The sequence below is a fragment of the Sapajus apella genome, unplaced genomic scaffold, assembly GCF_009761245.1.
Source record: "Sapajus apella isolate SASKATOON/1434 unplaced genomic scaffold, GSC_monkey_1.0 scaffold54, whole genome shotgun sequence".
NCBI lineage: Eukaryota > Metazoa > Chordata > Mammalia > Primates > Cebidae > Sapajus > Sapajus apella.
The window spans coordinates 15,498,492-15,511,207 of NW_022436994.1; the positions used below are offsets into that span (position 1 = coordinate 15,498,492).

General features: G+C 39.8%; 1 protein-coding gene across 10 annotated transcripts in view; it reads left to right on the top strand.

Moving 5' to 3' along the window:
• The window catches only part of AMPH (amphiphysin), a 232,316-nt gene that overhangs the window by 162,923 nt on the left and 56,677 nt on the right, over nt 1-12,716 (top strand). For all 10 annotated transcript variants that reach the window (XM_032244465.1, XM_032244463.1, XM_032244468.1 and 7 more), the window contains one exon: nt 321-449. In XM_032244465.1, the coding sequence (XP_032100356.1) occupies nt 321-449 (129 nt within the window). The remainder of the gene's footprint in view (nt 1-320; nt 450-12,716) is intronic.

The window sequence follows — 12,716 nt, forward strand, 5'->3', positions numbered from 1 at the left end:
TTTTCAGTTTAGTTCCGATGAGGGTATTGGTCTAGTTTAACCTTAAAAGTATAGGTATCTGGCCCTGCAGCTGTGTGTATTGTACTTAAATTGAGATGAATGGACTCTTATAGCCTCAGTTTTTTTTCGCTTGAACCATGGCTTATCAGGGCTCAGAGAGCCTCCCAAGTAGACAGCATTCTTTACCTGACTCAGGCAGGCTTGCTGCTATACGCAGATGTAAGTTTCAATCAGAGCTCAATCTGTACACCTAGCATGTTCTCTTCATGTCTGACACGTCATCTTTGACTGAATTAATGTTTGTATTTAATGCTTTCTAGACAAGGAAAGGGCCTCCTGTCCCACCCCTACCTAAAGTCACCCCTACGAAGGAACTGCAGCAGGAGAATATCATCAGTTTCTTTGAGGACAACTTTGTTCCAGAAATCAGTGTGACGACACCTTCCCAGGTAAGTAAGTGCCTGGTTCAAGGCTGTGATGTCCATGAAACTCATGTTGGAAAGACTCTCAGGGGTTAGCCCTAAAGAAAGTGGCAGGTGCCAGAACCAACAATATAATTTTAATTGTCATTCGGGCTTATTTTAATTACTTGGTTAGTCTGAAGCATTCTTAAATGGGAGATGTATGGTATTTGAAAATTGTCGGTTTTTTTTTTTTTTTTTTTTTGTTTTGTTTAAGGGTAGTATAGACTCATAGAAAATTGGGAAAATATTGAAAAGTATAAAATGAATATTTTATTTTTAAATTTTTTATTTTTAAAAATTATATTGATAGCAAATATTTTACATATTTATGGGGTACATGTATTTGTTGCATGCGTAGGATGTGGAATGATTGAGTCAGGGTATTTGGGGCATCCATCACCTTGAGCATTTATCATTTCTGTGCATTGGTAACATTTCAAGTCATCTCTTCTAGCTACTTTGAAATACATAATACACTGTTGCTGACCATAGTCACCCTGATCTGCTGTTGAATATTGGGGCTTGTTTTTTCAATCTAACTGTATGTTTGCATCCACTAACCAACCTCTCTTTATCTCTTCCTTCCACCCATACATTCTTCTCAGCCTCTGTTGTCTATTATTCTATCTATCTCCATGAGATTGATTTTTTTTTTTTTTTTTTTTTTTGAGATAGAGTCTCACTCTGTCGCCGGGCACCAGACTGGAGTGCAGTGGCACAATCTCAGCTCACTGCAACCTCCGCCTCCTGGGTTCAAGCAATTCTCCTGCCTCAGCCTCCCGAGTAGCTGGGACTACAGGCACACACCACCACTCCCAGCTAATTTTTGTATTTTTAGTAGAGATGGGGTTTCACCATGTTAACCAGGATGGTCTCGATCTCTTGACCTCGTGATCCGCCCACCTCGGCCTCCCAAAGTGCTGGGATTACAGGCTTGAGCCACCATGCCCGGCCAAGATTGATTTTTTTTTAAAGCTCCCATATTAGTAAGAATATGAGGTACTGTCTTTCTGTGCCTGGCTTATTTCAATTAACATAATGACCTCCAGTTCCATGCATGTTATTGCAAGTGATATTATTTCATTCTTTCTTGGTTCAATAGTATTCCATTGTGTGTATATACCACATTTTCTATATCCATTTGTCCATCAGTGGACACTTAGGCTGATTCTCTAGCTTTACTGTTATGAATAGTGCTGTGATAAACATACAAGTGCAGATACTCCTTTGATATACACATTTCTTTTCTTTTGAATAAATACCTAATAATGGGATTGCTGGATCTTATGGTAGTTCTGTTTTTAGTTTTTTGAGGAATCTCCCTACTGTTTTCCATAAAGTTGTACCAATTCTATTCCCACAACATTGTATAAGAGTTTCCTTTTCTCCACATCCTGGCCAGCATCTGTTATGTTTTGTTCTTTTAATGATAGCCATTCTAACTGCAGTACGATTACATCTCAATTTGGTTTGCTTTTGCATTTCCCTGATGCTTAGTGATGCTGAGCACGTTTTTGTATACCTGTTGGCCATTTGTATGTCTTCTTTTGAGAAGCGTCTATTTATGTCCTTAGCCCACTTTTTCATGGAATTGTTTTTTTAATTATTGAGCTCTTTGTATATTCTAAATAATATTCCCTTGTTGAATGAATAGTCTGCAAATATTTTCTCCCATTCAACAGGTTGTTTCTTCACCGTATTTATTGCTTCCTTTGTGTGCAGATGCCATTCAGTTTAATAAAGCCTCATTTTTTCTATTATTATTATAGTTTTCTGTGGTTTTGAGGTCTTCCTCATGCAATATTCCTTTAAGTGATGTCTTGAGATGTTTCCCTATGTTCTTTTCTAGTTGTTTTATAGTTTTGGGCTTAATATTTAAGTCTTTAATCCATCTTGAGTTGGTTTTTATATATCAAGAGAGATAGAGATCCAGTTTCATTTTTCTGCATATGGATATCCAATTTCCCCAGCACTATTTATTGAAGAAGATTTCCTTTCTGCAGTATATGTTCTTGATTCTTTTATTGAAAACTATTTGGCTGTTAAAATGTGGATTTATTACTGGGCTCTGTATTTTGTTCCATTGGTCTGTGTGTCTGTTTTTATACCAATGTTATGCTGTTTTGTTTACTATAGACTTGTAATATGTTTATAAGTCAGGTAATGTGATGCCTCCAGCTTTGTTTCTAAGCTCAGAATTGATTTGGCTATTTGGGCTCTTTTTTGGTTCCATGCAAATTTTATGATTGTTTTTTCTAGTTCTACTGAAAATGTTGTTGGTATTTTGGTAGGCATTGTATTGGGCATTATGGTTATTTTTACCATATGAATATTTCTGATCCTTGTCCTTTTCATTTTCTTTCATCAGTATTTCGTAGTTTTCCTCATACAGATCTTTCACTTCCATCATTAAATTTGTTTGTAGGTATGTTATTTTGTTGTAGCTGTTGTAAATGGGATTGCCTTATTGATTTCTTTCCCTTCTAGCTCTTTGTTGGTATACAGAAATGCTCCTGATTTTTGTATGTTAACTTTTTTATATATCCAGCAACTTTACTGAACTTATTTATCAAATTTAGGCATTTTTTGGGGGGATTCTTTAGTTTTTTTCTATCTATAAGAACATACTATCAGTGAAGAGGGGCAGTATGGCTTGTTCTTAGCCAATGTGAATGCCTTTTATTTCTTTATCTTGCCTGATTGCTCTGGCTAAGACTTCCAGTACTATATTGAATGGCAGTTGTAAAAAATGGGCATCCTTATCTTGTTCATAGAAGAAAGACTTCAGCTTTTCCCCCATGCACTATGATGTTACCTGTGCTTTTGTCATATATGGCCTTTGTTACTTTGAGGTCATCTCCTTCTGTTCCAAGTTGGTTGAGAGTTTTCATCATGAAGTTATGTTGAATTTCATCAAATGCTTTTTCTATATATATGGAGATAATCATGTAGATTTCTGCTTAGTTCTGTTGATGTGATTTATTCAGTTTATTGTTTTGCGTAAGTTAAACTATCCTTATAACCCCGATATAAATCCCACTTGGTCATGGTGTTTCATCTGTTTGATGTGCTGTTGGATTTGGTTTGCTAGTATTTTGTTAATGATTTTTGCATTTATGTTTATTATGAATATTTGCCTAAGTTTTCTTTTCATTGTGTTTTTGTTTGGTTTTGGTATCAGGGTAGTGCTGGCCTTGTAGAATGAGTTAGGGAGAGTTCTCTGCTCTTCAATTTTTTTTTTTTTTTTTTTGGAATAGTTTCAGGAGGATTGGTATTGATAAGTTTGGGCTGTGAATTCGACCAGTTCTGGGCTTCTGTTTGTTGGGAGACTGCTTTATTTTTATTTTATTGTAGATTCAGGGGGCATATGTAGAGTTTTGTAACATAGAGATATTGCATGATGCTGAGGTTTGAGCATCTAATGATCTTATCACTCAGATAGTGAACATAGTCCCCAGTAGGTAGCATTTTACCTTTGCCCACCTCCATCCCTCCATCCCCCAATCTTTTTGTGAGTCCAAACACACAAATGAGGAAGAGAGATGACTCAAATGGTACTACTACAATATACTACCAAACCACAATGACATATATATGTGACATACACACACACACACACACACACACACACAGACACAAATGATCAGAAAACAATTAACATTATGACAGTAACAAAACCTGGCATATCAGTAATAGCCTTGGAAGAAAACAGATTAAAGAGAAACTGACTAAATAAATGCTTTTCTCTTACAGTTCTTAGTATTCTCTCTTTTATATTTACTTTAATACATAGTTAGACTGTAATATACCATTGAGAAGATCTTTTTGCATTGTATTTGTTTAAGGATATTTGGGCCTCCAATATCTGGATGGCTAGGTCTATTGCTAGACTTGGGATGTTTTCAATCTAATACTTCATTAAATAGGTTTTCTAGCCCATTTGTTCTCTTTTGGCCCTCGAGGACACTAATAATTCAAATATTTCATTGCATTATATTGTCCCAAATGTCCAGAAGGCTTTGTCTGTTCTTTTTTGTTTATTTTTGTCTCACTGGATTATTTCAAAGACCTGTCTACAAGTCCTGAGATGCCTTCTTCTGTGTGATCTAGTCTATAGTTGAAGCTCTCAAATATGTTTTGCATTTTGGTCAATAAATTCTTCAGTTCCAGAGTTTCTATTTGGTTCTTTTAAAAAATATCTATCTCTTTGGTAAATTTCTTATTCATATCCTAAAATGGTTTTCTGATTTCTTTGTTTCTCAAAATTCTCTTGTATCTCACTAAGCCTCTTTAAAAACAACATTTTGAATTCTTTATCTTGTTTCTTTGGAAGTATCATATTTCCTTGTTGTTTTATGTTTCTGTTTCCTTGTGTTGATATCTATGCATCTGGTATAACTTCCAGTTTCCAACATCCAATCTGGTTGCTTCTTCCAATTCTTTGAAATTGGTTTTTGTAGGGGAGAGCTTTTCCCTGAAGATGTATATATGTTGTTGGCTGAGTCGGACATTTTGGCTTTGATTTTGGCCACATGTAGTAGTGTGATCTTTTTGTGATTTAATTGACTGTAAATAGTGTCAGTTGTAATTGTGATTTCCTCAGTGGCTTTGGGTGCCTTTGCTAGTGGTGGGGGACAGGGTAAAGTTTTGCTGAGAACAAGAATGCTGATTTGACCAGTCTTTGGGCCCCAATGGTGGCAGTGATGGGCTGAGTGTGCTTGTCCTTGGCCTAGTGTGGGTTACACTAGCTCCAGTGTTAGTGAGTCCAGACAGGGTGATTCTTAGGCTCCAGGTGGCTTGCTCAGATATTGGTAGTGGCAGCAGTGGGATGAGTGTGTGGTCAGGTTCTCAAGCCTCTGGGCAGCTGATGTGATGTGGGTGATGTCAGTAGCAGTGGTGGAGTAACCCACTGGAACCCAAGTGGTCCACTCTGGTGTTGGTGGTAGCTGTAACAGGGTGGATGTGCCAGTTCATTGGGCTGCTGGTCGTGTGTTCTGGTGGGTGCCACCTGTGATAACTTTGGCAGGTTGGGCTGACCCAACCTCAGACCCAGGAGGAATATTTAGGTGCGAACAGTAGTAGACTGGGCTGGGAGATTTCCAGGCCCCTGAACAGCATGCTAAAGTACTGGGGTGATAAGACTGATCCAGTAGCTTGTCCTCAGGTTAAGCTACATTGACGTTGGCTGTGACAGGCGGGGTGGGGTGGTTTCCAGCCTGCTGACAAAATGCTCAGGTGTAAGAAGCACCATGCTGCCCTGTGGACCTGCTACTAGGGAGGTCAAAGCCTCTCACGGTAGGAGCAGTGTAGGGAGATACCTGTGGGACACGTGGTTTCCTCATGCCTTGGTCCCACTGCAGCCTGCAGGAGCGGCAGTGGGATTTGTCCACAAAGTGTGTGAAGGTGCCTGGCCTCCCCTCTCCCTCTTTGGCCCAGTGGTGGCAGCAGTAACATCAGCCTTGGCCCCAGGGAGGGATGCAGACCTTTGGAAGCTAGGCTCTCAGGACGGCACCCACTGCCCCTGTGGAGGGCGGGGTATAGTATAGGCAGGTAGCTCTGGGACTGTGGAGAGTAGTTTTCTCATTCCTTGGTTCCACAGCAGCCCTCAGAAGTGCATCGGATTTCTCCTTGTAGTATATGAAGGTGCGAGGCCTCCCCTTTCCCTTCTTGAGCTGGTGATGGCAGTGACAGCCCCAGAGCAAGATGCAGTCCTATGGGGACTTGGCTCAGAATGCATCCAAACTGCAGCCACTCAGGACTTAGTTGCCTATGGGGCTCCATGTGAATTCTCTCTCTGAACAGTGTCTCTGCACGGTCTAGGCACCTCTCCATGTAAGTCTTGAAAGCCACATCAGTTGAGAGGTTCTCCCATTGCTAGGCTGGTAAAAGATAGTGCTGGGTATGAGGAGTCCTGGGGATTCTCACTTATCCTTTCCTCACGTCCAGGAGCTTCTCCTGGTCCCAGCTGAGGAAAGCGTTGCTGCTCTCTCCTTGCCTTCAGTGCTTCCTATCACTTCTCTGTTGAATCCCAGTGTTGTCTCTTAGGTGATCTATTTGCAGCATGAATATCTACTTGCTATTTTGCTTCCTCTCTGTGGAGAGGCATGTACTAGTTTTCTCTAGTCAGCCATCCTGAGCCAGCCTCCCAGAATAAAGAATTTTAATAATCACCTAACTCATACCACTAGTGTACTTTGGTCTGTCTTCCTTTAGTCTCCCCACATCCCTGAGTACATATCAATTTTGCACTATAAAATTGAGATTGTACCATCATGTATTTCTGACTTTTCTACTTAATTTTATTGAGTATATTTTCTTGTCGTAATATTGTCTTTGCAAAAACATATTTTCTCATAATACTCTTATCAGTTGGGTGTATTGGCCACAGGTTGCTTCCAACTTTTTTGTTCCTTCACCAGCACTTCAGTAAACATCTACCTCTATGTATTACTTCATGTTTATGTCTTCTATTGTTTCTTCTATGTTGATTCTTAGTAGAGAATAGGAAATGAAGTTGAAAGAGGTGAATAATTTTAAGTCTTTTGTCCTTCAACAGGGGCATATTATTTACATGATTTGGCAAGTGAAAGTCAGTGTTCCTACTGATCTTTAATATACCTGGATACACATATCCCACCTGCAGCTACCTACAGGCTTGTTGCTGCTGGTGGTTTTTTTAAAAAACTGATTCAAGAATTATCATAACGTCTGGAGCTGCCTCTAATATCACTGAAACCATCTCTTTTTTCTACAAGTGAAAGACCACAGAGAAGTCATGGTGATACTATTTTTTCTTAGTGTTCTCAGGGTTTGGAATAATATTTACATTTTACAGGAGGTGCTAATGTAGAACTATGATTACTGAGCACATCAATAACTACACTATGCATAATATCCCAATTATAATTACATCCTATTGCTAATAGCAGAGATTGAGTATTGATAATAATAGGGACCTCAGAAAATAAAAGCTCAGATGCAATGCAGTGGCAAATCGTGATTTTTCATCCTTTTCGAGCACACTTGTCAATAGGCAAAATGCTTTGAGCTATTGTTTTCTTCCTTCTGTTGTTTGCATAAGATTCTGAGTTTGGTAAAATTATCTGGGGCTTGAGATGTGATTTAGCAGCTCTTTTGAGGGGAGGAAATGGTGTTTATCAGTGCATGGCCAAATTGTATGTCAGTGGATACAGAGATGCCGCAAGGGATAGCTGTCTTAGTGCCAAAGGATCTTACCCAGCGTCTGCCAGTTGCCCTGGGACAAACTTGAGCAATTCTAATTTCCAAAGTTGTACTATCTCTTTGCATTTTCTACTGCACAGCTTCAGTCTCTTCGTTCGCTATATGAATTTCTGAACTGGGAGTATTTTAGGGCAACAGTACCCTTACTCAGTTTCTTTGACCTGGACCCGCCAAAAGCATCATCTCAGTTCCTTCACAAATAGAGACTTTGGTCACCTAGAAGCCTGTATGCTTAGCTGAGGACGTCCCCATTTGGTAGATAAGGCAACTGAAGTAGGGACAACATGACATTCAGACTCACTGTGAAGTAGAGATGAGGTTCAGAGTGTTCTTTCCCTTTAAATGTTTTTTTTTTTCTTTGTATTCATAGTTTGCTGGCTCATAGGTAAGGACCCTTGATTGTGGGGGGAGAAAGAATCAAAGCACTTTTGAAAATCACAGTTGCCAGGAGAGTCCCTAAGTACTTAAAGGAGCATTAGCTTTTGCTGGTACTGTTGGGTGAGAGTGATGGGAAAAGTCAAGAACTGGGGGAGAGAAAGTGCCTTTCCAAACAGAAGCATGTTCCAGCTGCAGCTCCTGTGAGGACGCTATTCCCAGGTAGAGCCACTTGCCTAGGCTTTGCTAGTGCTTTATGCATAACCTCAAGGCTGCTGGGAAAGGAATTTGGAAGCTTTCAGTGCCTCTCCATTAATACCTCTTATATCTCACTGGCTGTGTGTCACTTCCTTTGGTCTGTCAGGCAATTTTGGAAGAACCAAGCACCAGAGACATTATAGGAGTGTGTTTTGGGGGCCGAGCCTTATTTATATTGCTTCCTTTTAATCTGGGGAGGAGACAGAAAAGGGTTTCTGCCGTTTTTCTAAATCTGAAAAGCAACATGGCTCTCGCAGCTGGACCATAGAGTATGACTTGAAGTGTTTTCATGGACTAAATGACCATTTGTCTCATGTCAAGATGTCAAGAGAGGGAGTGAAACAGGGATTTATATTTCTGTCTGCTTTCTGGTTTATTGAGTGACATAATCTGGCTTTAATTAAAAATGTACAGATGCTGTCTTTTCCTGAAGCATCTTGGCAGTTTCTTCAGTGGCTTGTTCCTCTATAGATATAAACAGCCATTTTGTGTTACTCCAGTCCATCCAGCAGTTTCTCATTTGGCAGGTCTGGGATGAGGTCAGGAATCTGCATTTCTTAGGAAAATGCTGCTGATGCTGCTGGTGTTGGTACCACACCCTGGGAACCGCTGTTTTAAGCTATCAGGATTCCACATGGCACAAATCAGTGACCATTTTAACAAAGCACCACAGTGAATTAACAGATTTATTTCAGGGAAGTAGCCAGCTAAGTCAAGTGTGTGCAATGATTGACCATTCCTAACAGTGCCCTTCAAAACGAGTGAGACTCAACGTGTTCCACATTTAGGGCTGTTAGATACATACATATACATGTTTGTGCTTATAATGTTAGATGTGTTGATCAGATTGTAGGTCAAGCTACATATTCTAAATGAATGAACTGTATCATCCAGACAATAATGTGTTTGACAGTCTACAGATAAATAGATAAAAGAGAATAAATAATAATGCCTGGAAAAAATGAGATGCAAACTGCAAGGAAGAAGAGTATTGGAAACTAGACAGCTTAGACGTACCTGAAAAGATTTTCTCTGACACATATAACAATATAGGATGATCCATCTACATTTTATTTTAATATTAATTTTTTAATGAGTCCTTTGCATTTAGAAGATTGATCTGTGTCCCCAGCTTGCTATTTTTATCATGTGCTTAATGGGGAAAGAAAAGCATTTGTGTTAATCCTGCCCAGAAGCTCAAACTGTAATGACTGAAATGTACCCAGTCTCAGATGGATTTGTATGTCTCTTCCACCAAGCACCATTACGGTGATGATTCTCTTCTGAGTGTGTCCTGGGATTGAAGACAGAAATCCATTAGGTCTGCAGAGCCCTCTAATGGCCCAAACTTTAAATGTAGCATAGAATTTTCTCTGGTAAATGTTCTTATCTGCTCACAGGAAGATGCCCCATGGTAAAGACCCAATGCTTTATCCTGCTTTTCTGTTTCTGTGTTTACAAAAGTGGTTCTTCCAAGATCCAAAAAATTGTTCCCTATTTTTCCTTCCTAAGAACTTAGAAATCCTCTCCCTCTTTCTCACTCTCTCTACCCCTCCCTCCTTGTGTTTGTGTCTCTACATTATTCTTTTAAAACAGCATTTTCCAAAGTATGTTTTTGAGGAATACTAGTATCAATAAATTCTTTTAAAAGTGAGTCTCTGTTTACATGAGGCTGGGGGAGCTACATCCTTTTTGCTTTTTCACAGTTTACATCACCATGTTTAAGGCTCTGAAAAAGTTCTGTAACAAAGCTCCATTAAACTTTGTTTAGGGCAGAGTTTCTCAGACAGTCTCTCCTTCACCCCTAAAATGTGCTTTCCTAGGAAATGGGTATTTTGTAAAATATTTTAAGAAATAAAGATTTAAAGATATTATGTTCCTGGAAATCAAATCTATTCCATATAAATATGATTCTAACAAGAGATCAAGATAAAAAAGCAATCATATATGTGTGTATATGTATATATAGATATATGTATAAATATGTGTGTATATATATGTATATACACACATACGTATGTGTGTATATGCAAGGTTATTTCTCTCTCATTTTTAATTCTTGTTCTCAGAAAATGTTTTGGGGCCAGGCATGGTGGCTCACATCTGTAATCTCAACACTTTGGGAGGCCAAGGCAGGAGGATTGCCTGAGGCCAGGTGTTTGAGACCAACCTAGTAAGACCCTGTCTCTATAGAAAAAAAAAAAAAAAAAAAAAAGGGGGGGGATGGGGGTATGTGGCTGTAGTCCCAGCTGCATGGAAGGCTGAGAGGCAGGTGGAGCTCTTGAGCCCAGGAGGTCGAGGTTATAGTGAGCTATGATCACACTACTGGATTCCAGCCTAGATGACAGAGTGAGACCCTGTCTGAAGAAAAAAAAAAAAAAAAAGAATATGTTTTGGATTGGCTTTTATTCTAACTTGATGACTTGATTTTAAATCTAATGTTCAGCCTCCCTTCAGGATCATGGCATTCTTCCATATAAAAAGTTGGAGTCAATTGAAATAAGCTCATCAGCAACATTCTTATGGCCAGTCTCAGGGAATTCTATAAGTGAAGTGCCCCAAAAAGAGCAATCTCACCATCTCACCACCCGCCCTCCTGGAAGCAGGCTCCATCTTTAGTGCTTGCAACAGCTTTGTGGATAGGAACCCCCCTGAGGTCCAGGAGCATCGACCCTACATGTGGAGTAGGGCTGGGGAGTGCTCTGAATAGGAGAGATGGAAGCCAAAGCCCAGTCCTGGTTTAGGCTCAGGATGTCCTGACCAGATGGCACTGCAGCTGCAGCTGGTCCCTTCTCCCAGAAGACGACTTAGGGAACTTTAAGAAAGGTGCTCAAAAGCATGGGGGTCCCCTTAGATTCAGGGCTTGGAGAGGGGCCCCTCTTTGCCAGGGACTCTATCTTTGTGTCCAGTGTTAGAGAGGAAGAAAATATTGCCTATCTTAGGATTTTTTCATAGCAGATACCCCCAACTATTTTTCCTAAATCTTTCCCCACCTATGATATTGCATATTTTCTCTGACAAGATTTCCCCTTTACAAATCCAGAGAGATTATCCCTTGCACATCCAAGCTTATTCCTCCAAGCCCTGCTCATCACCCCTAAAAGATGCCTGCCATGCTCACAGGCAGACATGAACACAACCTTTCAATCCCGAGTGCTGGGACCCATTGAGCACCATTGGCTTTTCTACTCTTGTATCCTGTTTTCCACTTTAATACAACATCTTACTTTTTAAGTTCATTAAATCATGCTGTTTTCCCTAGCCAGTCAAACTGGAATAGAATTCAACTTGTAGAATCAATCAATGAAATGTTTTCACCCATGCAATCCTGATGAGGCCGGCGTGCAGTTATGGACACATGCATCACTCACTTACTGGGTATCTGTAACCTGGCTCTAAATACCACAGTGGCTTTTCAATGTAACGTATTTCTGGACCAGCTGCCTCTTCTTTCCCTTGGTATTTTTCAAAGTAAACACATTAACATTATGTTAAGACAGAAATAATTAGTAAGATGAAAATTACAAGGAAGAAAAAGTACACAGTGCATTTCAAGCCCAAGTTTAGTCAGTTAATTGCCCTGTTGGATTACCAGTAGCATTGTCCCATTCCTTGAGCAGGGGTAACCAAGCAGTGCAGTTTACGTATCATCTGGTATTCTGAAATTGTTTTTACATCATTGTATCATTAGTCCTCACTGTCTTTCAAGGTTCTGACTCAAGAGCCGCTAGGAATGCCTAGACTTTTTCTGTCTACAGCACAGGGAAAGCTACCAAATATCTTTTTGCAAGGTCTCATTCAATTTAACCTTGACTTCAATTCTGTGATTTACATGTCATTAGTCCTACTTTCTAGAAGAAGAAACCTGTCGTGTTTCTGCCGAACCATGCTGTTTCTAGTGCAGACAAGGGAAGCAGAACGCTGTAGGCTATATGACAGCATTGCAAGCGCCCAGAAGAGAGCAGATGCCAGGCATTCAGTACATGAACAAATCTTTATCACTCTTTCTATCCTTAGTGTCCAGGATGCACGTTCTCTAGAACTTGTTTGGGTTTTGATATTAGCAACGTTCTTCAGGTCATCACACATCAGTGACATTATTGGTAAATACCATGATAGAGTGGTAGGAAGGCCTTCATTCAACCAGTTTAGCCATCTCTTTCCACTAGTCATAACAGAAGCTCACCATAAGCATAGGCCCTATCCCTCTTCCTTGCTGACTCTATTCTTACGATTTTCAGCTTTTATACTGTTGGTCATAATATATGTAAAACTAATGAACAAAGCCCACATGCTACACTGAGTGATTTTGCAGCCTACCAACTTGTGGTAATAAAAAACAGAGTAAAAGCAAAATAAGCAGGAAAACAGTTTCCT